Source organism: Arabidopsis lyrata, assembly GCF_000004255.2.
Source record: "Arabidopsis lyrata subsp. lyrata unplaced genomic scaffold ARALYscaffold_7, whole genome shotgun sequence".
Taxonomy (NCBI): domain Eukaryota; kingdom Viridiplantae; phylum Streptophyta; class Magnoliopsida; order Brassicales; family Brassicaceae; genus Arabidopsis; species Arabidopsis lyrata.
In genome coordinates, this window is record NW_003302549.1 from 4,466,928 (window position 1) to 4,490,101 (window position 23,174).

Below are 23,174 nucleotides of genomic sequence, written 5' to 3' on the forward strand. Positions count from 1 at the left end.
GTTTTTTTTTTTTTGGGAAAGGAATATTGAGTCAAACAGAGAATGAAAGAGGTCGGCAGGTCCGGTTGGTGAAGAACCATTTATTCTCCTTTCCTACTCCCTTACTGTATAGTTATTGAGCCCATTCTCGGCCCATTGATATTTTTGAATTTTTGAGAGTTGAACAATTGACATGAAACTTAACATGTATACATCATCATAATTCACAACTTCACAATTTATATATCTATGATATGATTATGTTGGAAACCCATAGAACTACGTAATGATCTATTTTAAAAATCTTTTTAGAGTTGTTAGCATATTGGGAAATATCGAAGCAATAAACAACAAATCCAAACATGACTTGAACATCCACTCAATTGTTAAGATTTCCATCTCACGAAGGTAATGAATACTTTTCCACGTTTTTGAATAGATCTCTGCAATGTCTTTACCCAAGATTGTCCAATGGTGGACATGTTATTCACTGATTCTGCAATGACTTTCTTCTTTCTCAACAACATTATCAGTCACCACTCATAAAATCATTTATTTCTTTGATCAAGTAATGTTTTCAATTCCTACGAGTAAAATAACAAAACCCTGCTCGAATAAAATTCTACAATCGAATTCAATAAGCCAAAACGTGGTCTAGAAGACGAGAAAAAAAGAAGCAAAAGATAAGAAATTTCGGGTGGACGAGTCCATTTATCGTATTCGATTTAACCAAATATGTCAAACCAAAATCATTTTATCCACTCGTAGTCGTAGATAGGTTTAAACTTACACTACAATCTAAGAAGCAAGTAGAAGAGCTGTCATCTTTTCTAAGAGACAACAAAAGCCCATTTAGAATCATACTTGGGATGATTAGAGTGAAAAGAGAAAGTGATCGGTTGGTTTGATTTGATTTATTTGTGTTGAAGATTATTAAACTTAGACAAGCATCATTAAAATGAAATAATTCAGATGAAAAAAGGCAAGTGATAAGGACAAGTAAAGCTCGAGGGGCAGAAGAGAGAGCGTGGCCAATTTTGGTCTCTGTATATTGTTACTTTTGTGTGTGTGTTTCACGATCTTTCACCGACCGGATAACGCATCTAGCATCCTGGTGGGATCCCTGGTATCGTTCAAATCAAATAATAGTACATTTGAATAAAAGGATAATATGTTTTTTTTTTTTTTGTTTTTGTTTCTTGGTTTAGTGCAAAATGCAAATTATGTTAACAAATAAATATAGTTCACACGACCATATATAACGACAATATAATTTTATTTGCTAACTGTAGATGTCCATATAAAGTATCTCAAGTAATAATCTTGGTAAATCCATCTAAAGTTTTTTTTTTGACAGTAAGTTTATTTTTGGATCATAGTTTATAGAAAAATGATTAGAGCGGATTGTATATATATATATTTGTTTAATTATAATTATAATGGGAAAATGATTGTATATATATATTTGTTAAATTATAATATATCTCTATAATAACAATGTAAGGAAGTAAATCTGTTGAAATCTCTATTTGATAAATTATGTAGATTTGCATATATATATATATATATTGATTTTGAAAATAAAAAGAAGAAGATAAATATGGAATCTTTTTATTTATATTTGGATATAATCTAAAGGTCAACAGAATCTTGAAAGAGCCCAAAACAACAACACTCGGAGACTTTTTAGGGCTCATCCCCGAATTATCAGTGCAAGTGGGTAACAAGTTTATCAATTCAACCAAATAAAAACTAAGCAACCTAACCACAAATCTCCAGATTCATTCGTCGTCTCGGTGAGTGTTTCTTTTACAGTTCGATTTTCCGACTCTGTTCGTTGATTCGATTTTCAAATCTGATTTAATATCTTTGTTGTGATCGGATGTATTATATAGGTTCGTTAGACGGAGAAGAAGTGACAAATATGGCGGTTAGTATGAAACAAATGTCGTTGGTCGTCTCTGCTTTGGGCGTCTTGTCCTTTGTTTTGGGAGTTATCGCGGAGAACAAGAAGGTACAAAAAGTCATCTCCTTTTGATTACTCCGTTTGAGAACTTTGAATTTCCTTTTTGTTTTGGGATGATGATTTTGGTTGTTGTTATTTGTGTTTATCTACTACATAAAACAATCCATGTTGCTGAATGACGGAAATCAGATTTGTTTTTATCACAGGACAAAATCACTCTGAAATTGTATGTATCAAACAGTGATCTAATCTAACGATGGAGAGAATTCAATTGTTTTGATTTCCTGTTTCTTTAGGATTCTTTTTGGTTGTTATTTGTTCTTGTGCTATATCTTGTGAATGGAGGATGTTAGATGTGTATGAAACATTGATCTTGTGCACTACTCTTTTTTCACAGCTTCATAATTGTATCTAATGATTGGGAAATTAAATGTTTGATCTTAAATTTGATTGTCTACTGAAACCTTAGCTAAATCTATGACCTTATCATTGTCACTGATCCCTCCAGGAGATTGTATGTCAAAAGCTTTTCACATTGGTTACAAGTGCATAAACCACTTCGGCTTTCTTATTCTTATGTGTTATTGATTGTGTGATTTGTTTCTGTTCTTTGTATTTTCACCTGTAGCCTGCGTCTGGGACTCCGATAAGCGGAAAGGGAGTAGTTATCTGCAAATATCCATCTGATCCAACTGTTGTCTTGGGATACCTTTCTGCTGCTTTTCTCCTTGCCTGCACTGTAGCAGGATACAAATCCTTGTTCATCTCTTACAAGGGAAAATCCGTTCCTAACTCTGTCTTGTTCAAAAGCACCAGCTTCTCTGTGTTCTTCAACATTGCCTTGTAAGCATTTCCTCTTCTTTTCTAGAACACAGTATCTAAACCATTACAAAAAGACTCTTGGATTCCGGTATAATGAAGACTAATAAAAGGGTCCTTTTTTGGCCTATGGTATTGTCTTGTAGGATAACATCTGGACTGGCCTTGTCTCTGTTGCTCTGGCCAACCATTACAGAGCAACTTCACTTGACCCGTAATGTTCACCGAAACTTAGAGAGCAGTTGCCCCACGGCTAAGACCGGTCTGCTTGGTGGAGGTGCCTTTGTGTCTTTGGACTCATGCCTTTTCTGGTTGGTTGCTCTGATGCTCGCTGATAACGCCCGTGAAGACCATTTTGATGAAGTTGAAAACAGAAACATGGATGGCAACTCTGCCTCGAGGGATGTTAATCTCAAGATTGATGCTTGAGAGAATGATATGCTTTGTTGGTATTGGGTATAAGAAGGGTTTTTAGTTTGTTTTCTACTTGTTTGATTAGGACAATAATCATTTGTTTCTTCTGGTTTTCTACTTTTTCTTTTTTAATGATTTGCTAGAATGTTATGAAACCCATCTCTGCACCTTGATGCATTGTGATTCATAAGTTGTATATGTATCTACTCAGATTCTTGATTAAATAATCTTTTGGTTATATCTGTTACTTTGACATAATTTATACGAGAAGACTATTCAAATCACACTAATTCAACATTTTTCTCTCTAAGAAGAATATGCAAATTTTCTAGCTTAGCTTGAATTGGGGTGGTACCATCACAAACCATTAGACTCTCTTTTTTTTTTTGTCAAAACCAATCAAAAAGTTTTATCAATTTGATCCAAAAATCAAAGAACTTCTTTTTACGCCGGTATAGTGGTAAATGGGCCTAGGTATAAAGCCCATTAGAAAAGCCCGATATAAACTGCACAGTGGTAAAATTAAACCCTGTCAAAAACCCTTTCGTTTTCGTCGTCGGCTCGAGAAAAAAAAGATTCACTTGCATCTTTCAATTCCTTCACTCCCTGTGAGCTCGATAGAGAGAAGAGAGAAGAGATGCCGCTCGGAGAAAGAGGAGGATGGGAGCGGACCGAGTCCAGGTACTGCGGCGTTGAGACTGATTTCTCCAACGATGTTACTCATCTTCTCAACTTCAACATTTCCACCGGCGGTTTTGACTATATCCTCGCTCCTCTGGTTTGTTTCTTTCTTCCTCCCGATTCTCACGTCGTTGTCTGTTATTTCTGTATCAATTCGGATTTGAAAGTTTATTTCTTTAAAGGAGTTTACTTCTTTCTCTTCTTGCAGGTGAACCCTTCGTATAGGCCGAGCTTGGTGGAAGGAAATGGTGTAGATACTCAGGTTCTTCCAGTCTCTGGTTCTGACTTAGTCTTGTCACCGTCTCAATGGAGCAGTCATGTTGTTGGTATGCTTCGATTTGCTTCTCCCCCGTGTGCTTTTGTGCTGCTTATGAATGATGGATTTTGATATTAGTAGTAAATTTTCATTCTCTAGGAAAAGTTAGTTCGTGGATTGACTTGGATTCTGAAGATGAGGTCTTGCGGATGGATTCAGAAACCACATTGAAGCAAGAAATAGCTTGGGCTACTCATCTCTCCTTACAGGTGCTTGTTAATCTATGTATTTAACTCGCCCTTTACTCTCTTTGTTTTCTTTGCTGCAAAGTGATTACTTCTTGCAGTTTCAGATTGTTATGCTTGAGGATAAATTCTCTTGTTAATGTCTGCTATATTAATATGTTGCAGGCATGTCTTCTTCCCACTCCTAAAGGGAAATCGTGCGCCAATTATGCCAGATGTGTGAACCAGATCTTACAAGGGCTGACTACCTTGCAGGTGGTTTACGAGTTTCTTGCTGCCTTTCTAGCTTTATTTAAGATGAGACTTTTCTTCACAAGATCAAGCTCTAACGTTTAGTTGCTTCTTCTTTGTTTTGTTTAAATGTCATTCTACACTGAAGTTATGGCTGAGGGTTCCACTGGTGAAGTCTGATGGTGATTCAATGGATGATACCTCAGAGGGACTGGTAAGACGTAGGATCAAATTTGATGCAAACTTAAGATTATTCGTACTTTTTTTGCCTTATCAAATTTTTGAGGGACTCTCTAGTGCGGAGCCCTTGGGATCACTTGATGCTGCCTGTGTTAATAGGCCTTTTAAACCTATAAATACAAATAAATTTCAGTATTTGTTGACGTTTTTGTAGGCTTTAATATATACTCTCTTCTATGCAGAATGATTCCTGGGAGCTGTGGAATTCGTTTCGTCTTCTTTGTGAGCATGACAGTAAGCTGTCTGTTGCTCTTGATGTTCTGTGAGTTGAGAGAAACTCTTGATTATTTTTGTTAATGTGGACCCAAAGTTTTATTTCCACTCTTCAAACATAACACCATTTCCTTCATCTAGGAGTACGCTACCCTCTGAAACTTCACTAGGGCGCTGGATGGGAGAGTCTGTGAGAGCAGCCATATTAAGCACTGATGTAAGTGCCTGAGTTTTTGCCGCATAATTAGAAACTCCACTTTGAAGTATTGTAAATCACAAAATGCTTTTAATTTGGGTTTGCAGGCTTTCTTAACAAATGCTCGGGGTTATCCTTGCTTGTCAAAACGCCACCAAAAGTTAATAGCAGGATTTTTTGATCATGCTGCCCAGGTAACAAACATCCCACTCTTTGTGATATATAACACTTAATTCAAATCTTCTTTTGACTCATAAAATAGATCTATTTCACTCGATTCTGGTGCTAATTATCATCAATCTTGTAAATGCAGGTTGTAATTTCTGGAAAGCCTGTTCATAATCTTCAAAAGTCTCTTGATTCTAACACGGAGGGTAATTTTCTGTATAATCTCTTGTCCGCTGACAATTAGCTATTATCCTCTGGCCTTGTTTTCCATAGCTCAATTTATCACGGGCATTGGTTATAATCATAGTTGATACCAGCTAAATATTTCTTACGGCCATTGTTTTCAGGTACAGCGAAGAATCCTCTGCGGATATATTTGGACTATGTTGCTTTTCTGTTCCAAAAGATGGAAGCACTTCCTGAACAGGAACGCATCGAGGTTGCTTGTTGAATCCTTTTGTCTCAGTTCCTTTTATGTTTTTTACCACTAGATGCAAGCAGGCAGATACAACTCAATTCTGACAGTTATCTTACTCTTTTTTACAGCTGGGCTACAGGGATTTTTTGCAGGCACCCCTGCAGGTTAGCCTCTTTTCATAAGTAATACTGATTTCTGTCTGTTCATCATAAGAATTTACCCCGTTTGAAAATGCTCTATTCTTACTGTATAAATGCTCCATTCTTACTTTAAAATACTCTATTCTTACTGTAAGGAGCCTCTACTGTTTTTTGAAATGAATACAGCCTCTTATGGACAACCTTGAAGCCCAAACCTATGAGACGTTTGAGAGAGACTCTGTTAAATACATCCAAGTATGTTGCGTATGCTAGATTTTCCCCCTTACCTCTTAAATTTTAACACCTTTGGTTTCTAGATTTCCCCTCTTCTATTTCTGCTTTGGTTTGCAGAGGAGAGTGGATTGATGGATGAATCATGTTGAACAATTCAATATTGTACCAATATTCAGCCTGGTTGTTTTTTTAAAACATACTTAACTCTCGTCCATCTTTGTGTTGTTAGTATCAAAGAGCAGTTGAGAAAGCCTTGGTGGACAGGGTACCTGATGAAAAAGCATCCGAGTTGACTACTGTATGTCACATGTCAATGTTTTGCTTACAAAGTGGCATTTTCATTGATGTTGTGTTTCTGGTATTTTTATGAAATACTTCCGTAGAATTAAAGTATTAGTTTTTAGGTCTTGATGGTTGTAGGGGCAGGAAGAGGACCCCTTGTGAGGGCATCTTTACAGGTAAATTCCTGATGCAATTCCATGCTGATCACAAGGAGACGTTGAAATTCATTTGTTTCCTTAACCTATTGTGTTCATTGTTTCCTTTTCCAGGCAGCAGAAGAAACTGATCGGAAGTTGAAAGTTTATGCGGTGGAAAAGAATCCTAATGCAGTTGTAACACTCCATGTGAGTTGTCACCACCGAGTCAATTTAAACATGGCTAATTTTTTTTATTGTGATTTCTTTGGGACGTGCGGTGTAGTTTCTAATTAACTCAGAGCATTGTTATCCTTTCTGACAGAATTTGGTTAAGATGGAAGGATGGGAAGGCATTGTTACGATAATATCCTGTGACATGCGTTTTTGGAGTGCTCCTGAACAAGCTGATATATTGGTCAGTATGTATAGATTTTTGTAGCTAATACTCATGCCGACATTATACAGTTCATCTAATTCTCGTTTGCCTCTTCTATGCAGGTTAGCGAACTGCTGGGTTCTTTTGGAGACAATGAACTTTCTCCTGAGTGTCTCGATGGAGCCCAAAGGTTTCTGAAGCCAGACGGAATTTCTATACCATCCTCGTATGTGTACTCCTTCGCTTAGTTGAATTTCCATAAGAAACTCATCTGTCCTTTTGTTTCTCTAACTGGAGAGGAACATCATTATTACTTTTTCAGGTATACAAGTTTCATACAGCCTGTAACAGCTTCGAAGCTTTACAATGACGTAGGTTCTTCTGCTTTTTGCTATGTGCTCTTAATCACAAGAAATTTCAGATTAACTCAAGTCTTTTTCATCCATTGCAGGTTAGGGCACATAAAGATCTTGCACACTTTGAAACTGCTTATGTTGTCAAGCTGCATAGTGTAGCAAAACTTGCCCCTTCCCAATCTGTGAGTCTCTTTCTGTCTGCAGCATTGTCTAATAGCTTAAAGTGTTCTCTTTGAATAGATTTATGCAAGTCTTGTCGATCTCTCCATCTCAGGAATTTTGGTTTGGTCTCAATTAGGTTTTCACATTTACTCATCCAAACTTCTCAACAAAAGCCAACAACCAACGGTATAAGAAGCTTCAGTTCAATCTACCAAGCGACGCTGGCTCAGCTTTGGTGCATGGTACGTGCTTTTTTCTAATCTTTTTTGTTTGTTAATTGAAATTTTCATCTACATTTTCCGTAATCTGAAACTGAATCTACTGCGATCATAACAGGATTCGCTGGCTATTTTGATTCCGTCCTTTATAAAGATGTTCATCTTGGGATCGAGCCTACAACAGCAACACCAAACATGTTCAGCTGGTAATGGCTCAATGTTTATAAATGGTTAAACAGTTAATTCGCTCTCTTCTATCGAACCTCTTACTTAAACCGAGATAATATCCCGTTCCTTTCGGCAGGTTCCCAATCTTTTTCCCATTGAGGAAACCTGTGGAGGTTCACCCTGGTACTCCATTAGAAGTGCACTTTTGGAGGTGTTGTGGTTCCTCAAAGGTAAAAAAGCTGAAACCACAAAGATTCCACACAACTAACTCTCTTTGTCGAAAGAACTATTATTGATCCTCTGATGTTTGGGTTCAGGTTTGGTATGAATGGTCGGTGTCTTCACCTACTCCATCTCCAATGCATAACACCAATGGCCGTTCGTATTGGGTTGGCCTTTAGATTAGGGACTTTGACTGATGATGAAAAAGTTATGTAATCTTATTGTTCTGTACTTTTATGTCACAAGAAAGACCAATGTTTACGAGTGAATTAAATCTCTTTTGACCTTGTTAATGTTTGTACTTTTTCAGAAATTTCATTGCACTTTTAATACAGAGCTATCTCTAATACACGCATGCCATCTCAAACGGCCAAAGTTTACAAGTGAATCAAATCTCTTGTGACCTTTTAATTGTTACTTTTTGCAGTAATTTCGTTTCACTTTTAATACAGAGCTATCTCTAATACACGCTGTTATCTCAAAGGACACAACAAATCCTGCATCTTCTGTTTGACAAAACATCGGTAATAGACTAAGAACTTGCGTTTAAGGAGTTTCGTTGCTGTTTTTGAATCCATTCGTCGTAATCTTTAAGTAATTGCTGAAGCAGAAGGGGGACCAGTGTATCTATCAGTGTCTGCATTACTCTGCAATAATCGTTTCAAAATATAACATTGCTTGACACTTCGAGCCAAGAAGCAGGAGAAAGGTAAAGCGAACAATAATTGTACACTTACAGATTCCCAGGAGCCTCAACAGCTGATACTGGAAGCATAGTGAACGGTCGCGTTGAGATCTGCCATGAACAGCGGAAATAAAGCTTATTCATATACAGACACCGAAATGAGAGTCATAAGTCGACATGACCTATCCACAGAATGATGGATCAGAGAAGACCATCACCGTGCAGTGCAGTATTTGATACTCTTAAGGCTATATACAACTGCACGAGAATGAAAGAAACTGAACTGCAAAACACTACCTCTAGAGTGACATTCAATCTCACGTCAGCTTCCAAAAATGGCTCTGGATGTTCCATGTTCCAAGTCATACAGTTTGTCATAATTGCTGCGAACCAGAAACACAAAAACACTTGTATTACTTACCTTAGATTCTAAGTGATATTTTCAAGTGCTTTGTCTACATGACGAAAGTTACCTGAAAACCTTTCACTTTGGTTCTCCAACATCTTTGACCCCTCCAACTGCAAGACAGCAATTCAAAATATTTGTTGGTAAGATGGAAACAATAGAGTATCCAATAAATCAGGACAGTGAGTCTTCATCATTCAACCTTGCAGGAAAGCAGCTCAACTGTAAAATCTTCCTGAGTGGGAGTGACCCTTAAAACCAGTACTGGAGAAACTTCAAAGCTCATTAACTGAACTTTTGGCAATGTACATCTGCACTGTAAGACAAAGATTTACTATCTCTCTTTCCAGATAGAAAGCATTGCCAAATAGCTACATATACTAACGGATTAGAAAACATCTCACAAGCTTGCGATTGGACATCTATCAAACAAATGTATGTTTATGAATAGAGATACACTCTTTAGATACATCTGCTTTGCAGATATAACATCTCCTATCAAAATTTTTGCTGCAACCGAGCAAACTAAGAGGCTACATATAACAATCAACACGAAGATCCTATATCATATGCAAAGACATTTTATGCCAGACAAGTATGAGAGAAACTTTCAGTGTCCTATGAACATTAGTAGTAGAGAATTAAAGAGATAACCTGTAAGTATTATCAGTATCCTCAACTAAATGATAACTCTGCAAAGCCTTAGCGTTGATTACAGCCTCCATGCCAGATGGGTGTTTCAAAAACTCACTGAAAGTCAGCTCCTTTCCTCCATTAATCTGTAGCTTAATTCTCTGCTTCCTCGAAGCAGAAAGATTCGCTTTCTTTGAACTAGAAATCACCATTGTTCTTCTACCAATATGAATTGTCTTCCTGAAACAGAGAGCTCTTGACCTGTCAAATCCAATAAACCAAAAGAGGAGAAGAAGATAAACTAAGAAAGTATAAAAGACCTGGGGATGGTGTTAGGGTAGGATCTAAGCAAACCCAGGAAATTAGATCCAGAGCTTTCTGAAGTTGTCGGAGTTCTCCATCCGTTGCTAATCCCAATATCCATTTATCTCTATCAACGAAGAATCAAGGAGCCAAAAAAGGGACAAGAAACCCTGAGATCTTATAAATTGATTCGTGCTGCTTCTGCAAGAGACTTATAGCTTCGATCTTGCACCATCATCTTCGTGGACAGGAGAGACGTGAGTTCATTCACGTCAGTGACCCATAAAACTCTATCCGCCATTGCTTGTTGTGCTCTGAACAAGACACATAACGTTAATGCTCTTCCACGTGTCATCATCACTGACAATTAATTTACAAAAAAGACATAATCTCAAAAACAGGTTCCTTAATACAAAACTCAAGACTTATTAATGTTACAAATTTATTACACAAAACTCAAGACTTATTAATGTTACAAATTTATTACACAAAACGTTTTAAGAAGATGGACATCAAATTTATTCACCACTACTTGAAGTTTCTGATTGAGTGTCACCATGTGAGACGAGGAAACAATGGTTCAACATCTGAAGAAGGAGGTGAAGCCACAATACTAAAGGCTGGAGCAGTAACACCAATGCTCCAAGAATCGCCTCTGTTTATTGTCGTCACAACTTCTTCTTCTTCTTCTTCTTCTTCTTCTTCGTCAATCCGATTCTGCACCTGTGAATCCTCCGGAGAAGTACAAATCCTCTCCAACTCTGTAAAAGCTTCTCTCATATTCGGACGGTTCTTTCCTTTAGAACTCAAACACTTCATTGCCAGCTTTGCTACTGCCATTACTTGTTCCGGTCTGCAATCATCTCTTATTCTAGCATCCATGATATCAGAAAATCTCTTCTCTTTCATGGAAAGTCTGAAATGCTCTGCCAAGGCTATTATTTCTTGAGTGTTTTGGACCATTATGACAGGCTTTTCTCCAGTGATAAGTTCCGCTAGAATCACTCCAAAGCTATAAACATCACTCTTTTCGGTATATTGGCTGGACCGGTAATACTCTGGATCCACATACCCAACCGTACCTGAAATAATCGTTGTCCAATGAGTTTGATCTATGGTTACCGACCTTGATGTTCCGAAATCAGCCACCTTGGCTCGGTACTTTTCGTCTAGTAATATGTTTGTTGACTTTATATCTCTATGATATATCGGAGAAGATGCAGCAGAATGAAGATAAGAAAGAGCTCCTGCGATATCCACAGCAATTCGTAGACGCATTCCCCATACCATAGTGTAATCATCAGATTCTTTATCATGGATTTGCTGAAAGAGGTTGCCGTTGATGATAAACTCGTAAACCAGAATGGGAACTTCTGTCTCAAGACAACATCCCAAGAGTTTGACGACGTGTCTATGATTTATCTGGGAGAGAATCACGACCTCGTTGATGAACTCTTGTAATTTGTCTTCATCTATAACTTTAGATTTCTTGACTGCAACAGTTCTACCATCAACGAGCATACCTTTATACACAGTACCTTGACCCCCTTGTCCAAGAACTCTGTTTTCGCTGAAGTTCTCGGTGGCTTTCTCTAGCTCTCTCGAGTTGAAGATTCTTGTCTTTTCAACATTGCCTTCTCTGGTATTTAATTCTTGTTGCAAAAGTAGTCCCCCATTACGTTTGAAGAACTTCTTCTTCCTCTTTGTCATCCTTCTCTTTATTAAAAACTTTCTCAACCACCATACTCCACCAACAAGGACTAAGACCCCAAAACCCGCACCCGCCCCTGCAAAACCACACAAGAATATTATCGGATGATCATCACTTGCTTTATAACTTTGCGACTCAACTTAATTGGAAAATAAAACAGTGACCTACCTATCATTATCGCTCTAGTCTTATCGCCCACGCATCGATAGCTTCCCTCCAAATTCACACAAGTGTCTGTCTCTTTACAGTATTCGTATTTGACTTTACATTCATCAATATCTACATTTAAAAGATGACATATTATAATCAAATGATGAAAATAAAACTTGTATAATTATAACATCTAGAGATGATTTGTAAAAGCTCAAAAGATGCATGCAATGATGCACACATAAATAAAAAAAAAAAAAGAGAGAATAAAGAAGGAACATATACTGACCTTTGCATCCATCCAAAATATATGGGTTACCTGTGTAACCATAGGTGCATCCACAGTTTGCATAACTTAACTCAGATATAGTGATTCTGGCGCATGTACACTTTCCTTCAGGTTCAACAAAGTAACTAGTATTGCGGTAATATTCTCTGTTTTTGCAGGCCAAGGAGTTGAAGAAAGAATTATTTTTAGTCTGGATTACCCATCCTATACTAACCGTAGCATATCGCTTAGCAAGTAAGTGTTCTCTTTTGATCGCATTCGGCGAAGTGAAGATTTCATCAGTTAAGAAGGCAACTGTACACGGTACTTTTGTTGTCGAGTTTCCATCATTGCTCTCTGTTCTGATACCAATAACTTGTTGAGGCTCGTTAGGTAGATTTGCCTGGCAACATCCGTTACCATTGCATCCTGTTTCTTCTGGTGTCTCTTCTGTACAACCTTGGTCCTGAGAATAGGATAAAACGTTGCTCGAGCAACCCGTTTCCACAAAAGGGATGCTATTGCTATGCGAGTCTTTGCTTGTATTGCAACTCAACTCGCATCCTACCATGTTCGGCTTTATATACATCAACGACACTTTGCTGTTGCAACCAACCGCTATGAGGCTGTTTGTGCTGCCAATGAAGAAAGGGGTATCCGTGAAGTTCATTTTTAATCCGCCTGCAGACTCTTTTCCATCGCTGAAACATCCTGTGGATGTAATCGGGAACTTGACACGAACTAACCCAAATGATTCATGACGATCTTGATCAGTTATTGTATAAGCAAAATGACTTTCTGCACTCGGAAGAGAGATACTCACAACTTCTTTGCTAATTACAGAAAGGAAAGGGACAAGCTTTCTTGAAGTTGTAATACGACATTCGATTTCGTAATACTTCTCGAGATAGCAATCTTTTCCGATTCCGAAAGGGTATGGGATAGCGATTCCTCCACACTCCCTTTGACAAGAGACTGAAGCAGCAAGATCTGCAGAATAAAAGATCAGCAAAAGTAGTAGCTTGAAGAGATTCAAGAAGAAAGAGCAATTTGTATTTTCGTAGCTCATGTCTCTATACTAGAGCAAATTTGATCTTCCTGAGTTTCTCATTACTATAAAGCAGAGGGCCTTTGTAAGTGGAGACGGAAGATAAGATTCCTTGGACTAATGGTCTTCATCTTTAAATATTTTAATGTTACCTCTCATTGTGTTTCTTGATCAGATCAATTATATGGCGGAAAGCTTCTCTTTTACTGGTTTAAATATGGTTGAAAGTCTTTAAAGTGGAGATCATCAATTCTTTTGCAAAGATATTTGATAATTGATTACGAAAAGATAAAACAAAAAAACAAAGCTACTATTGCAAAAATGCAGTTTCTTGCAAAAGTCATATTCATATCATCATGAATCGTAAAATACAGGAAAAAAAACTTGCAAAGCAGAGTTAGGTATAAAAACACCGTCCATAACTAACTCTATTCAATTTTGAAGAAAATGAACACTCGGAAACTTTCACTTCTTTTGCATATTAATTACGAAAGAAATATTAAAAAGCTACTCTAACAAATGCAGTTCTTGCAATAGTCGTATTCATATCATGAACTAGTAAAAGTACCAAAAATTAAAAATATTGAAAAAGCAGAGTTGGTTGCTAATAAAAACATTGTCCATATTCTGAAGAAAAATAAACTAAAACTAGGATAAACTGTAGGCTAGTTGTATTAAACTCGTGATCCACATGCAAGAATGATTACATTAAAAAAAAAAAACAGCGACAATCTGTAAAGGTAAAGAGAATTAAAAAGCTTTAAAACCCAAAATCGTATAACAATCATAGTTTACGACATCAGAATCGTATATTTACCCACCAAAACCCTATTGTCTTGCTGTATAGAAACAGACCAAAATCAAAACTGTAAGTAAGCAGCTTTCAGATATTCAATTCTTAGCATAAGATTACCTGAACGAGTACTCGCATCCACAAACACACACACACACACAATCTCTCTCCCTCTCTCTCTTTCCGTAACAGCAACACAAGAAAGCCTTCTTCTTTAGCTCACTGAATCTTCCTCAGCTAGCTGTCCCGGTCTCAGCAGTCACAGCTTCCTCTTTTATTTCTGGAGCGGGACTATTTCCACGTTCACTACTCGAGCTGCTGCTATTAACCACTTCGCTGGTTTCAATCAATGGCAGTGAGTCTGTGATCGGTGAAGCGGAAACAGCAGGAAGAAGTGCATTCTCCTCTGTATGCTTCGGTTTGTTCAGAGCATTACAGTGAGGGCAATAGTATGTAATGTATGCGAAATCCTCTTTCCGAGCAAGTCCTGCACAAATTATAAAACACATTGCAAAACTATGTTAGAAACCAGTATATTATAGTACACAATTCAGGTAAAGGATGAAGCTTAAACATTCATTCACCATTATGCATACGACAGTTTCCACAAATGAGTGCATATGATTGTGTGGGATCTTCGCCAACAAGTAGAGCTGCAATGCGTGAGATCCAACTGCCATCATGAGCAGCATATCCCTGAGGGCTGTAATGCTCAACCAACATCTGCTGGTTTTGCTCCGTGGCGCCTGGAAATCTCTCGCTTGTTCCAGAATGGTGAGACTCATCATCAGAGTGATGTGTTGAAGTGCTCCCAGAACCGTGGGGTCTTGTATTTGGTTGTCTTCGATTCCTCAACCCACGTGATTGGTTAACCTCCATGTCATTGCTCTTGCCCGAGGATGGATCTAGTTGGGATTCATCTCCTAAAAATACTTTCAAACCAGAATCGGCACCCAATTTGGATGCCAGGACAGTTGCAGCAGCTGCTTTTGCCGCTGGGTCGGGGTCATATCTCTGCATCAAAAGGCTCATGTTAGCACCAGCTCTACTTCCAGTAAATTAAGCTCCTCACAGTGAAAAGCAACAGCATCCATTCTTTTCTTTCGAGTTACTGAACATATTGCAGGGCTATGCCATGCATGGATGCTTATCAATTTGGTAATAAATACTACAGTCACGTTAAGATTCAAACTTCCAATTCATAATAGTCATCATCCCAAAGTATGACAAGCAATCTTTGAGCACAGTCACTATAAATGATAACCATTGCAACTACAAGCATCCGTACTTAATGGAAGTGATCAAACAGCAGAAACCTAATAAAAATTAAAGATGGCTGTAGTGCGCATTCAAAATGCTCTTTAATCTCAAGACTAGTTTATCACCTGAATCAGTTGTTGTGTGGTGTAGTAATTGGTCCTTTCTTTAAGCTCATTGATTTTAGCCAGCCTTTCTGCTCGAAGCTTTTCTAAGGTCTTTTGATCTCTGCGGTCAACTATAAAACAAGCATTATACACGGAAAAACGATTAGTAACAATGAAATACCAACATCGTAATCATGAAATGAGCACATAAACGAAGGAGGAGAAACACAAAACTCACACATCTTTGAGAAGCTGACAATTGAGGAATAAGCAAGAGCAGAAACAGCAGGTAAGATAAACATTGGCAGGATCCGGAAACTCCTCATTCTCCAATCCAAATCTTCCGTTCTGGTAGTTAGGATCGCATAACCCACAGCAATTATCTAAAAAGGTAACATATTTACCACATCATCACAATCTATATAAGCACACACAAACTAAAACATTCAAATTCACAATCCAATGTCGCTGACCTCGAATAATACGGAGGAAACGATGAGATTTCTGGTGAGTTTCCTCCATGTAATCGATCTACGCTTCATCCTTGATAAAACAGTAGCTTCTTCCTTTGAGATGTATTGAAGTCTCTTCTCAAAATCGTCACCTCTAACCCTAAATATCCCATTCCATAAACGCGAAAAGAATCCCTTTTGCTTCTTCTTCACGCTATCGGCGGTTGCGGTTGCGGCCACTGCAGCGGCGACGGAATCATTCGGCACATCGCTCTCAACCACCGCTCCTTCCTGCTCCTGCGCCATATCCTGTCTCCTTCCAACCACCACCACCACAAACTACCGGAAAAACTGCAAAAGCAAACAATCGATTCATCAGAACCTGAGGGAAGCCAGAATTTGATTGACTCGGGATCAGAGAATCGCCCACTTGCCTGATTCTCTTGATCTGAAATTCTCTAGAGACGGAGAATTTGAATATCTCGAAGAACAGAACAACTGGCGATGGTGATTGCCTTCTTCTCTCTCTCTCTCTCCGACAGTTTTCTTCTCTTTCGAGAAGCCAAAAGGGAAAGGGTGGAGGAATTCGAGATCCACCGGTACCAGCCACCTCCCCTTGACGTCAACTCACGTGATCTCCACGTGCTTCTGTCTTCAAAAACCTCGACCCATTTTACTAGCCCACCATTTTCCAACTTTATTGGGCTTTAAATCTAATTAGAATTTAGATATTTAATTATTCTCTGCCTTGTAACCCCAAAATTTAAAAAACAAAAAATTAATTACACACCCAGTGGGACTCGAACCCACAATCGCTTGATTAGAAGTCAAGCGCCTTATCCATTAGGCCATGGGTGCTTGTTGCTTATTTTATTAAATAGAAACTATATTACAAGAATAATTATACAGTCATAGTGGGCATGATTACTTGTTTGTTACTCGTCGTAAGAGATGTGTTAAAGTGTTATAATGTCAAGAGCTTTTTCTTCCCGCTTAAACTTGGAGCTCGGCAATAAGCTCAAGGGTTTGGTGTCGGGACAACTCCATGATGAAGCATTGAGACTGTACAAGCTAAATATTCATCCTTTAGGCACCAATGGCTTCACAGCTATTCTTCCTTCTGTCATCAAAGCTTGCTCTTTTCAACAAGAGCCTTTCTTACTTGGCGCACAGCTTCATTGCCTTTGTTTTAAGTCAGGCGCTGATCGTGATACAGTTGTTTCCAATTCTCTCATCTCTATGTATGCGAAACTTTCTAGAGCATACGCTGCGCGTAAGGTGTTCGATGAAATGCTTCAAAGAGATACTGTTAGCTATTGTTCCATCGTCAATTGTTATTGCCAGGATGGGTTGTTGTCTGAAGCGATGAAGTTGCTTAAGGAGATGTATTTTTATGGTTTTGTTCCGAAGTCCGAGCTGGTTGCATCTCTGTTGGCTCTCTGCACCCGCATGGGAAGCAGCAGTAAGGTAGCAAGAATGCTTCATGCTCTTGTTCTTGTTGATGAGAGGATACAGGAATCAGTTCTATTATCAACGGCATTGCTTGATATGTACTTAAAGTTTGATGATCCTGCAGCGGCTTTCCATGTGTTTGATCAAATGGAGCTGAAGAATGAGGTCTCATGGACTGCCATGATCTCCGGTTGTGTTGCTAATTATAATTATGAAGTGGGCATTGATTTTTTTCGAGCAATGCAGAGAGAAAATTTGAGGCCCAATCGTGTCACACTGTTGTCTGTTTTACCTGCATGTGTAGAATTAGGATATGGCTTAAGGCTGGTGAAGGAGATTCATGGATTTTCTTTTCGTCATGGATTCCATTCTGACGATCGGTTAATAGCTGCTTTTATGACCATGTACTGCAGATGTGGTAGTGTAAGTCTCTCTAGGCTACTTTTCGAAACATCAAAAGTGAGAGATGTTGTAATGTGGAGTTCAATGATTAGCGGCTATGCGGAGAATGGAGATTGCTCTGAAGCTATGAATCTGTTAAGTCAAATGAGAAAAGAAGGAAGTGAACCCAACTCGGTTACTCTGTTGGCTGTTGTCTCAGCTTGCACCCATTCAGCATCGTTGAAAATTGCATCTACAGTCCATTCTCAAATCCTGAAATGTGGCTTCATGTCACATATCTTATTGAGCAACGCCCTCATAGATATGTATGCAAAGTGTGGCAGTCTTCCTGCAGCGCGTGAAGTATTTTATGAACTTAATGAGAAAGATCTTGTGTCATGGAGCTCAATGATTAACGCATACGGTCTTCATGGACATGGTTCAGAAGCTTTAGAAATCTTTAAAGGGATGATAAAAGCTGGACATGAAGTAGATGGAATGGCATTTCTTGCAGTTTTATCGGCTTGCAACCATGCGGGCCTGGTAGAAGAAGCTCAAACCATATTCACACAAGCTGGGAAATACCACATGCCAGTCACATTGGAGCATTATTCTTGCTATATCAATCTTCTTGGCAGGTTTGGAAAGATTGACGATGCCTTTGAGGTCACAATAAATATGCCCATGAAACCAAGTGCCAGAATATGGAGTTCTCTCCTATCTGCTTGTGAGACTCATGGCAGGCTTGATGTTGCATGTAAAATTATTGCAAACGAGCTAATGAAATCTGAACCTGACAATCCAGCCAATTATGTATTGCTTAGCAAGATTCACACAGAATCTGGTAACTGCGATGCTGCAGAAGAAGTGTGGAAGTTTATGCAAAGACGGCAACTGAACAAATGCTACGGATTTAGTAAAATTGAACTCTGAATTACAGATTTTAGATTACCAAGGAAAATCGTGGCGTCCTATATGAAGATTCTATCTAAGGACAGTTCTCTTTTTGCATTTCAAAAGCAGCATCACTGATGCAGAATGTTCCAACTGAAGTAAGGAATAGTTCGTAAATATTTGCTGAATTTGATTTACAAGATTGTTAATGTTACATGGACACAGATTCTAATCCATGCTTTTTGTTATTGCATGGACCTATCTGAGGATGCTAGTATGATCATTTCACGAGTTTATGACGTGTTCTGCTTTGCTACGTAAATATTTGATGTTTTGTTGATGTGATACTACACTAAATATGGATCTGAAAGAGATACCATAAATGAAGCCTGCAAGTTCTGAATCCCAAAGGTAATGTAATGTATTTTTGTGGTTTAATCAGAACCTTGAGCTCATCAGTGCTGTTTATCTCTTTCTTGCAGGAGGACACTAGCACACACTACCATGCAATATCTTTTTTACTGATATTCATTATCAATATTGATGATTATGGGATTTGAGCAACTTAGAAAGCCAAAAGCACTGCCAAACTGGAATCCAAACAGCTCACAGAGGCTTGGTTGAGGCTTTGCCAACAGAACTGATATACAGGATTTTTTTTCCATAAGCTTTGTGAGTTATCCAGTTTCTGTGGCATGAAAATAAAGAGCTTGGACCTTTCAAGAGAAGCCCGGAAGAAAATTGTATTTGAGCTTTTTATCATCAACTGGCCTTGTGTAATTGTGCTAATTCATGATGTTCTTGAGGTGAAGGACTCGGTTCATGAATCGCGTCCTTCATCTCAACATCATGATGGAGTAGCTATTATAGAATATCATTTCGAACCTGGGATAGATAGAAGTATATGTATACAGTGTAGCCTAGCACAAGTATATGCTGGCATAATGTTGTTTAATATCCACAAGTTGATTTCAAGTCCTAGTCTATTATTGTAGAGGTTGGTAATTGGAGAAGTATAGAAAAGGAAGCAGATCATCTGGGAACGATATAAAAAAGAAATGCATTAACAGATTTAGGTATGAACGCCAACTCCTAATCATTTCATTCATATTCAACATCTCATGAAGTCCAGCAGAGAGGGAAAAAAGAAAGAAAGAGAATACACATGCAAAACAAGAACAACAAAATGCATGCTAAACAAAACAAGTTCAAAGACAAGGATGCTAAATACTGGCAAAAAAAAAAAAAAAAAGACAAGGATGCTAAATAAAGAGACAGGTAACTGGTAGTTCAACAATATTAAAGCTAAATGTCACTGCAAGTGACGTCACACATCAGACTAGATTGTTTATCCAATCAATGTCCATCATGAGGAAATTGTCCAGTTGCAAGTCTTCTACTGAGAATATTGATTCTGCACTTGCATCGGTTGGGAGATAATATTCATCGACTATCTCTGTAATCTCAGTAGAAGCAGATACATCAGGGGAAGTAGGAACTTCAGAGGGAACCTGGGCTGTTACCGGGAGTGTGGTGGCATGAGGAGGTACATGCACAACTGATGAAGCATAGTTTGTTGCTATTGTCTGTATGTCGAGCTTGGACAGAGGCCGGACAGAACCTTCTGGAAGCTGCGGCTTTTTATCAGTGGGAAAATTGTAAACTCCCTTCTCACCCCTAATACAGAACAGAGCAGCATCATAGGCTCGAGCTGCCTTCTCTGGAGCATCGTATGAACCTAGCCATATTCGTCTTCCAGTCTTTGGAACTCTGATTTCAGACACCCACTTGCCCCACGACCTCTTTCGGACACCCCTATAGCATTTAAATCTGCTATCTTCATGAGCTTCTTTCAGTGAAGAGCTCATAAAAGGAGATTTAGGAGGAGAGGGTGGCATTATATCCCTAACAGAAGCAGAATTTTCAGAGTAGTGTTTTACAGTTTTATGCACAAGTATAGGGACTGTGGAAACTGAAAAGTAAGGGTATCGAAAGCAGAAAGAACATTTGTGTTGAACTATGGAGCAGGTGGAGATGAAATGGAGAGGCACGCGATGTTTATCAACAGCACGTGGCAGTGGAGAAATTGCGATTGTGCCAGCGTAGTAGATTCCTCGAGAGTTGCATCCGCGGGGATCGACTACTAAGGTAAAAGCCAATTTATTTGTCAAGCATACGTTTCTTAAAGGAGAGACACCGCAAAAAGAAAGTAAAAAGGAGAGGAAGAACTTACGGTTTATTAAAAGTCAGATGACCGTTTTTTTTCCCAAGTTGAGACACGCGTACGAACCACCGCAGTTTCTGAAGATACCAATCGATCAATCCAAAGCTAGCAAAAGTTCTAATGTTTTTTTTCCATATGTTAACTAGAAAAGCGGTGAAAGCATTAAGTTAGATCGACATCACTTGCTGGAAACAATTGGAACCGCTCCACTTGTCGTATTCCTGTGATCCGAGGAACCAAGCCTAACGACAATAAAATGGAAAGAACGAATCAAACTGGAGAAAAGGGAAAGAGGGGAAAGAAAGGTAAAATGCTCTGCAGATCTTCTGATATCAGAAACATTAACTAGGATCATATAATCGCAATTACATAGTTATATACTTAACTGCAAAGGGATCATTGATGATGGTCATACTTAGCACATGGATCTCCATCAGCAAACAGGTTAACTGTGGAAACTGCAAAAAAGACAGGTTACTCATCTAAGTAAATATCATGTAATTATGGAAATTTTTCTACAGGGCAAACGCATTTAATTCAACAGATTCGAATTCATCAGACTACTGTAATTGCTACCTTTCTCTCTTAACGCATTGGCTTGGCCTTCACTTACAGCAAATGACAAAATGCAGCACGCACAAGAATATGCTTATTGGAAAATTCGGATACAAACTGATTTTTATGCACCATCTTAAGGGGCTCGAAGGACGGAATCTTAGGCGAGTAACTATTTGGTTTCCAGCTACTACGATTCTTCACTACCAAAGAGACCTAAAATTGGGAAGGATGTGTTCAGAAACTAGCAATGTCTTAAACCCTTTTCAAAAACCCTTAAGTCACAAATCTTTACAGAGCAAAAGAGAAGTAGATAGACCAATCTCACACAATCATCCACAAGAATCAGACAATTTCGCAAATATCCAATAAAACCTTCTATGTAGATAAGATGTTTTATGTTCAAAACTTAACAAGAATGGTATAGAGATTGCCAGGATTATGTTCTACCAATAACACCTTCCTTTTAGCACTCCAATCGTTTGAAAGGCTCAGCTTTCAGAATTTTAGGATCTGGAACTGCTTGCTTTTCGATTTGAAGCTGGAAAACTTCAGAGAATTCCTTTAGTAAAGACTCGTGAGCTACATGAATCAACGTCAAATCATCAACCTTTCCGTGTTCTCCATCTTCAAGCAAGCCTTTTATGCTTCCAACTTTTCGGTCTTTAATCCCACATGGAACTATCCAGTTGAATGGTGTTAGATCTGTTGTGACATTAAGAGCTAAACCATGATATGTTATCCATTTCGACACACGAATACCTATCGCCGCCACCTTTTGGCTACCTATATACCATTTGCAGACAAAAATAAATCAATCTCGCAATATATATTAGCTCACTTACAAAATCATCCATTTGAGATTTGAGACATACCAACCCAAACTCCAGTTAAACTGTCAAGACGAGAAGCTTTAATGGAGAAACTTGAGGAAAGCACACGGATGACAATCTCTTCAAGCATCCTGAGGTACCAATGAAGATCCATCTCGTGATTTCGAAGATTGATTATAGGATACATAACTAGCTACATTCCCAAACATATCTATTATCAGATTGAAGAGCTCATAAGAAACACACACAAACTTTCAATGCATTGTTGACATTATTACCTGACCAGGGCCATGGTAAGTGACTTCGCCACCACGTTCAGTTCGATAAACATCGAAAGGAGCATCCTTTATGTCGAAATTGAGATAATCCTCTGTACTAGCAGTTCCCATTGTGTAAACAGGAGAATGTTGTAATAAAATCACTGTATCGGGGCAGTCTTGGTTTCTATCAATCAATGTCTTTTTCTCCTCGACAATGCTCTTCTGCCATGACCAAGCGTTCTTGTATGGAACCAATTGGTCGTAAAGATCAAAACACTGGCACCTGCAAAATTGATAGTGATTGCACGGAAGGTGTTCGTTAAAATGCCTCAAACAGAACAAAAAAGAGAGCAAAAGCCAGTGAGTTACAAAGAAGTAGTAAACTTTACTTTCTGGGGATTTGATGATTCCCTGAGTTTAAGATCTTGACAGATCTGGCTCTTCTGTTTCTCTTTGCGTTAGTACGATGGTGATGATGAAGGCCCGAAATTAGAGTTTCTACTCCATTCAGCAACTCCATAACACGGTCCTTAAGAAGAAATGGAATTTACTTAAATATATTTCTGAAATATACAGTAATTCAATTTTAGCCAATCAAAAACGACGGAAACAACAATTTTGACCCTAAAAATAATTATTTA

At 38.4% G+C, this 23,174-nt stretch overlaps 9 protein-coding genes and 1 non-coding gene across 20 annotated transcripts; 4 read left to right on the top strand and 6 right to left on the bottom strand.

Annotated features, from left to right (window-relative positions):
- The first annotated feature begins 1,576 nt into the window (after positions 1 to 1,576).
- On the top strand, positions 1,577 to 3,425 carry LOC9305415. 2 transcript variants are annotated; one of them, XM_021017560.1, is made up of 4 exons: positions 1,577 to 1,775; positions 1,875 to 1,993; positions 2,574 to 2,788; positions 2,911 to 3,425. In XM_021017560.1, the coding sequence occupies exons 2-4, from the start codon at positions 1,904 to 1,906 to the stop codon at positions 3,191 to 3,193; spliced, it is 588 nt and encodes a 195-aa protein (XP_020873219.1). In that variant the 5' UTR covers positions 1,577 to 1,775; positions 1,875 to 1,903; the 3' UTR covers positions 3,194 to 3,425. The 2 variants fall into 2 exon arrangements, with proteins under 2 accessions (XP_020873219.1, XP_020873220.1); XM_021017561.1 differs by having other exon boundaries at positions 1,879 to 1,993.
- A 274-nt stretch (positions 3,426 to 3,699) lies between these two features.
- Positions 3,700 to 8,453, top strand: LOC9303386 (protein arginine N-methyltransferase 1.5). 2 transcript variants are annotated; one of them, XM_021017555.1, is made up of 23 exons: positions 3,700 to 3,956; positions 4,068 to 4,185; positions 4,275 to 4,384; positions 4,526 to 4,615; positions 4,740 to 4,805; positions 5,014 to 5,093; positions 5,186 to 5,261; positions 5,348 to 5,434; positions 5,554 to 5,614; positions 5,756 to 5,847; positions 5,955 to 5,990; positions 6,153 to 6,221; positions 6,430 to 6,498; positions 6,605 to 6,658; positions 6,752 to 6,826; positions 6,942 to 7,034; positions 7,118 to 7,221; positions 7,318 to 7,366; positions 7,447 to 7,533; positions 7,650 to 7,755; positions 7,850 to 7,937; positions 8,036 to 8,129; positions 8,217 to 8,453. In XM_021017555.1, exons 1-23 carry the CDS (start codon positions 3,816 to 3,818, stop codon positions 8,298 to 8,300), a joined length of 1,929 nt encoding a protein of 642 aa, XP_020873214.1. In that variant the 5' UTR covers positions 3,700 to 3,815; the 3' UTR covers positions 8,301 to 8,453. The 2 variants fall into 2 exon arrangements, with proteins under 2 accessions (XP_020873214.1, XP_020873215.1); XM_021017556.1 differs by having other exon boundaries at positions 3,722 to 3,956; positions 5,762 to 5,847; positions 8,217 to 8,414.
- Positions 8,440 to 10,449, bottom strand: LOC9303387. Its single transcript, XM_002869298.2, has 7 exons — positions 10,166 to 10,449; positions 9,867 to 10,085; positions 9,415 to 9,523; positions 9,280 to 9,325; positions 9,104 to 9,189; positions 8,859 to 8,917; positions 8,440 to 8,768 (listed from the first exon to the last, which is right to left on the bottom strand). Exons 1-7 carry the CDS (start codon positions 10,267 to 10,269, stop codon positions 8,654 to 8,656), a joined length of 738 nt encoding a protein of 245 aa, XP_002869344.1. The 5' UTR covers positions 10,270 to 10,449; the 3' UTR covers positions 8,440 to 8,653.
- Positions 10,450 to 10,534: 85 nt separating this feature from the next.
- LOC9305416 (wall-associated receptor kinase-like 18) lies at positions 10,535 to 13,889 on the bottom strand. Its single transcript, XM_021017554.1, has 3 exons — positions 12,299 to 13,889; positions 12,028 to 12,138; positions 10,535 to 11,935 (listed from the first exon to the last, which is right to left on the bottom strand). Exons 1-3 carry the CDS (start codon positions 13,344 to 13,346, stop codon positions 10,701 to 10,703), a joined length of 2,394 nt encoding a protein of 797 aa, XP_020873213.1. The 5' UTR covers positions 13,347 to 13,889; the 3' UTR covers positions 10,535 to 10,700.
- Positions 13,890 to 13,974: 85 nt separating this feature from the next.
- On the bottom strand, positions 13,975 to 16,608 carry LOC9305417 (uncharacterized protein At2g24330). Its single transcript, XM_021017559.1, has 6 exons — positions 16,369 to 16,608; positions 15,956 to 16,285; positions 15,721 to 15,865; positions 15,504 to 15,613; positions 14,703 to 15,132; positions 13,975 to 14,605 (listed from the first exon to the last, which is right to left on the bottom strand). Exons 2-6 carry the CDS (start codon positions 16,238 to 16,240, stop codon positions 14,352 to 14,354), a joined length of 1,224 nt encoding a protein of 407 aa, XP_020873218.1. The 5' UTR covers positions 16,241 to 16,285; positions 16,369 to 16,608; the 3' UTR covers positions 13,975 to 14,351.
- A 103-nt stretch (positions 16,609 to 16,711) lies between these two features.
- Positions 16,712 to 19,642, top strand: LOC9305418 (pentatricopeptide repeat-containing protein At4g31070, mitochondrial). 3 transcript variants are annotated; one of them, XM_002867269.2, is made up of 3 exons: positions 16,712 to 18,819; positions 18,929 to 19,072; positions 19,144 to 19,642. In XM_002867269.2, exon 1 carries the CDS (start codon positions 16,904 to 16,906, stop codon positions 18,698 to 18,700), a length of 1,797 nt encoding a protein of 598 aa, XP_002867315.1. In that variant the 5' UTR covers positions 16,712 to 16,903; the 3' UTR covers positions 18,701 to 18,819; positions 18,929 to 19,072; positions 19,144 to 19,642. The 3 variants fall into 3 exon arrangements, with proteins under 3 accessions (XP_002867315.1, XP_020873217.1, XP_020873216.1); XM_021017558.1 differs by having other exon boundaries at positions 18,937 to 19,072; XM_021017557.1 differs by having other exon boundaries at positions 16,712 to 19,072; positions 19,144 to 19,636.
- TRNAR-UCU lies at positions 16,720 to 16,792 on the bottom strand. The gene has a single exon. It is a non-coding gene; the product is annotated as a tRNA-Arg (tRNA).
- LOC110226338 lies at positions 18,877 to 19,642 on the top strand. Its single transcript, XM_021017562.1, is given in 3 exon segments — positions 18,877 to 18,963; positions 19,223 to 19,281; positions 19,283 to 19,642. Coding segments are annotated over 3 exon segments (192 nt in total). The 3' UTR covers positions 19,329 to 19,642.
- Positions 19,643 to 19,913: 271 nt separating this feature from the next.
- LOC9303388 (ethylene-responsive transcription factor ERF015) lies at positions 19,914 to 20,600 on the bottom strand. The gene has a single exon (XM_002869301.2). It carries the CDS (start codon positions 20,557 to 20,559, stop codon positions 19,996 to 19,998), a length of 564 nt encoding a protein of 187 aa, XP_002869347.1. The 5' UTR covers positions 20,560 to 20,600; the 3' UTR covers positions 19,914 to 19,995.
- LOC9305419 (plastidial lipoyltransferase 2) lies at positions 20,559 to 23,139 on the bottom strand. 7 transcript variants are annotated; one of them, XR_002330402.1, is made up of 8 exons: positions 22,923 to 23,075; positions 22,552 to 22,816; positions 22,316 to 22,466; positions 21,900 to 22,226; positions 21,462 to 21,656; positions 21,272 to 21,343; positions 20,895 to 21,127; positions 20,559 to 20,804 (listed from the first exon to the last, which is right to left on the bottom strand). XR_002330402.1 is itself a non-coding variant. In XM_002869302.2 (4 exons), the coding sequence occupies exons 1-4, from the start codon at positions 23,051 to 23,053 to the stop codon at positions 21,907 to 21,909; spliced, it is 867 nt and encodes a 288-aa protein (XP_002869348.1). In that variant the 5' UTR covers positions 23,054 to 23,139; the 3' UTR covers positions 21,731 to 21,906. The 7 variants fall into 7 exon arrangements, 1 of the variants encoding a protein (XP_002869348.1); XR_002330400.1 differs by having other exon boundaries at positions 21,891 to 22,226; XR_002330398.1 differs by having other exon boundaries at positions 21,855 to 22,226.
- Between the last annotated feature and the right edge of the window lie 35 nt (positions 23,140 to 23,174).

Coding starts and splice junctions, on each gene's coding strand:
- LOC9305415 (XM_021017560.1), top strand. CDS start 1,904: ATGGCGGTTAGTATGAAACAAATGTCGTTGGTCGTCTCTGCTTTGGGC. Junction 1,994..2,573: donor TTATCGCGGAGAACAAGAAG/GTACAAAAAGTC, acceptor TTTCACCTGTAG/CCTGCGTCTGGGACTCCGAT. Junction 2,789..2,910: donor GTGTTCTTCAACATTGCCTT/GTAAGCATTTCC, acceptor ATTGTCTTGTAG/GATAACATCTGGACTGGCCT.
- LOC9303386 (XM_021017555.1), top strand. CDS start 3,816: ATGCCGCTCGGAGAAAGAGGAGGATGGGAGCGGACCGAGTCCAGGTAC. Junction 5,615..5,755: donor TCTTGATTCTAACACGGAGG/GTAATTTTCTGT, acceptor CATTGTTTTCAG/GTACAGCGAAGAATCCTCTG. Junction 6,827..6,941: donor ATGCAGTTGTAACACTCCAT/GTGAGTTGTCAC, acceptor CCTTTCTGACAG/AATTTGGTTAAGATGGAAGG.
- LOC9303387 (XM_002869298.2), bottom strand. CDS start 10,269: ATGGATATTGGGATTAGCAACGGATGGAGAACTCCGACAACTTCAGAA. Junction 9,524..9,866: donor GATACTGATAATACTTACAG/GTTATCTCTTTA, acceptor CTTACAGTGCAG/ATGTACATTGCCAAAAGTTC. Junction 8,769..8,858: donor GTTGAGGCTCCTGGGAATCT/GTAAGTGTACAA, acceptor CGATTATTGCAG/AGTAATGCAGACACTGATAG.
- LOC9305416 (XM_021017554.1), bottom strand. CDS start 13,346: ATGAGCTACGAAAATACAAATTGCTCTTTCTTCTTGAATCTCTTCAAG. Junction 12,139..12,298: donor TATTTTGGATGGATGCAAAG/GTCAGTATATGT, acceptor TTTTAAATGTAG/ATATTGATGAATGTAAAGTC. Junction 11,936..12,027: donor GACTAGAGCGATAATGATAG/GTAGGTCACTGT, acceptor GTGGTTTTGCAG/GGGCGGGTGCGGGTTTTGGG.
- LOC9305417 (XM_021017559.1), bottom strand. CDS start 16,240: ATGGCGCAGGAGCAGGAAGGAGCGGTGGTTGAGAGCGATGTGCCGAAT. Junction 15,866..15,955: donor TTTCCTCCGTATTATTCGAG/GTCAGCGACATT, acceptor TTACCTTTTTAG/ATAATTGCTGTGGGTTATGC. Junction 15,614..15,720: donor TGTCAGCTTCTCAAAGATGT/GTGAGTTTTGTG, acceptor CTTGTTTTATAG/TTGACCGCAGAGATCAAAAG.
- LOC9305418 (XM_002867269.2), top strand. CDS start 16,904: ATGTCAAGAGCTTTTTCTTCCCGCTTAAACTTGGAGCTCGGCAATAAG.
- LOC9303388 (XM_002869301.2), bottom strand. CDS start 20,559: ATGCCACCCTCTCCTCCTAAATCTCCTTTTATGAGCTCTTCACTGAAA.
- LOC9305419 (XM_002869302.2), bottom strand. CDS start 23,053: ATGGAGTTGCTGAATGGAGTAGAAACTCTAATTTCGGGCCTTCATCAT. Junction 22,467..22,551: donor CTTACCATGGCCCTGGTCAG/GTAATAATGTCA, acceptor TTGGGAATGTAG/CTAGTTATGTATCCTATAAT. Junction 22,227..22,315: donor TTTAACTGGAGTTTGGGTTG/GTATGTCTCAAA, acceptor AATGGTATATAG/GTAGCCAAAAGGTGGCGGCG.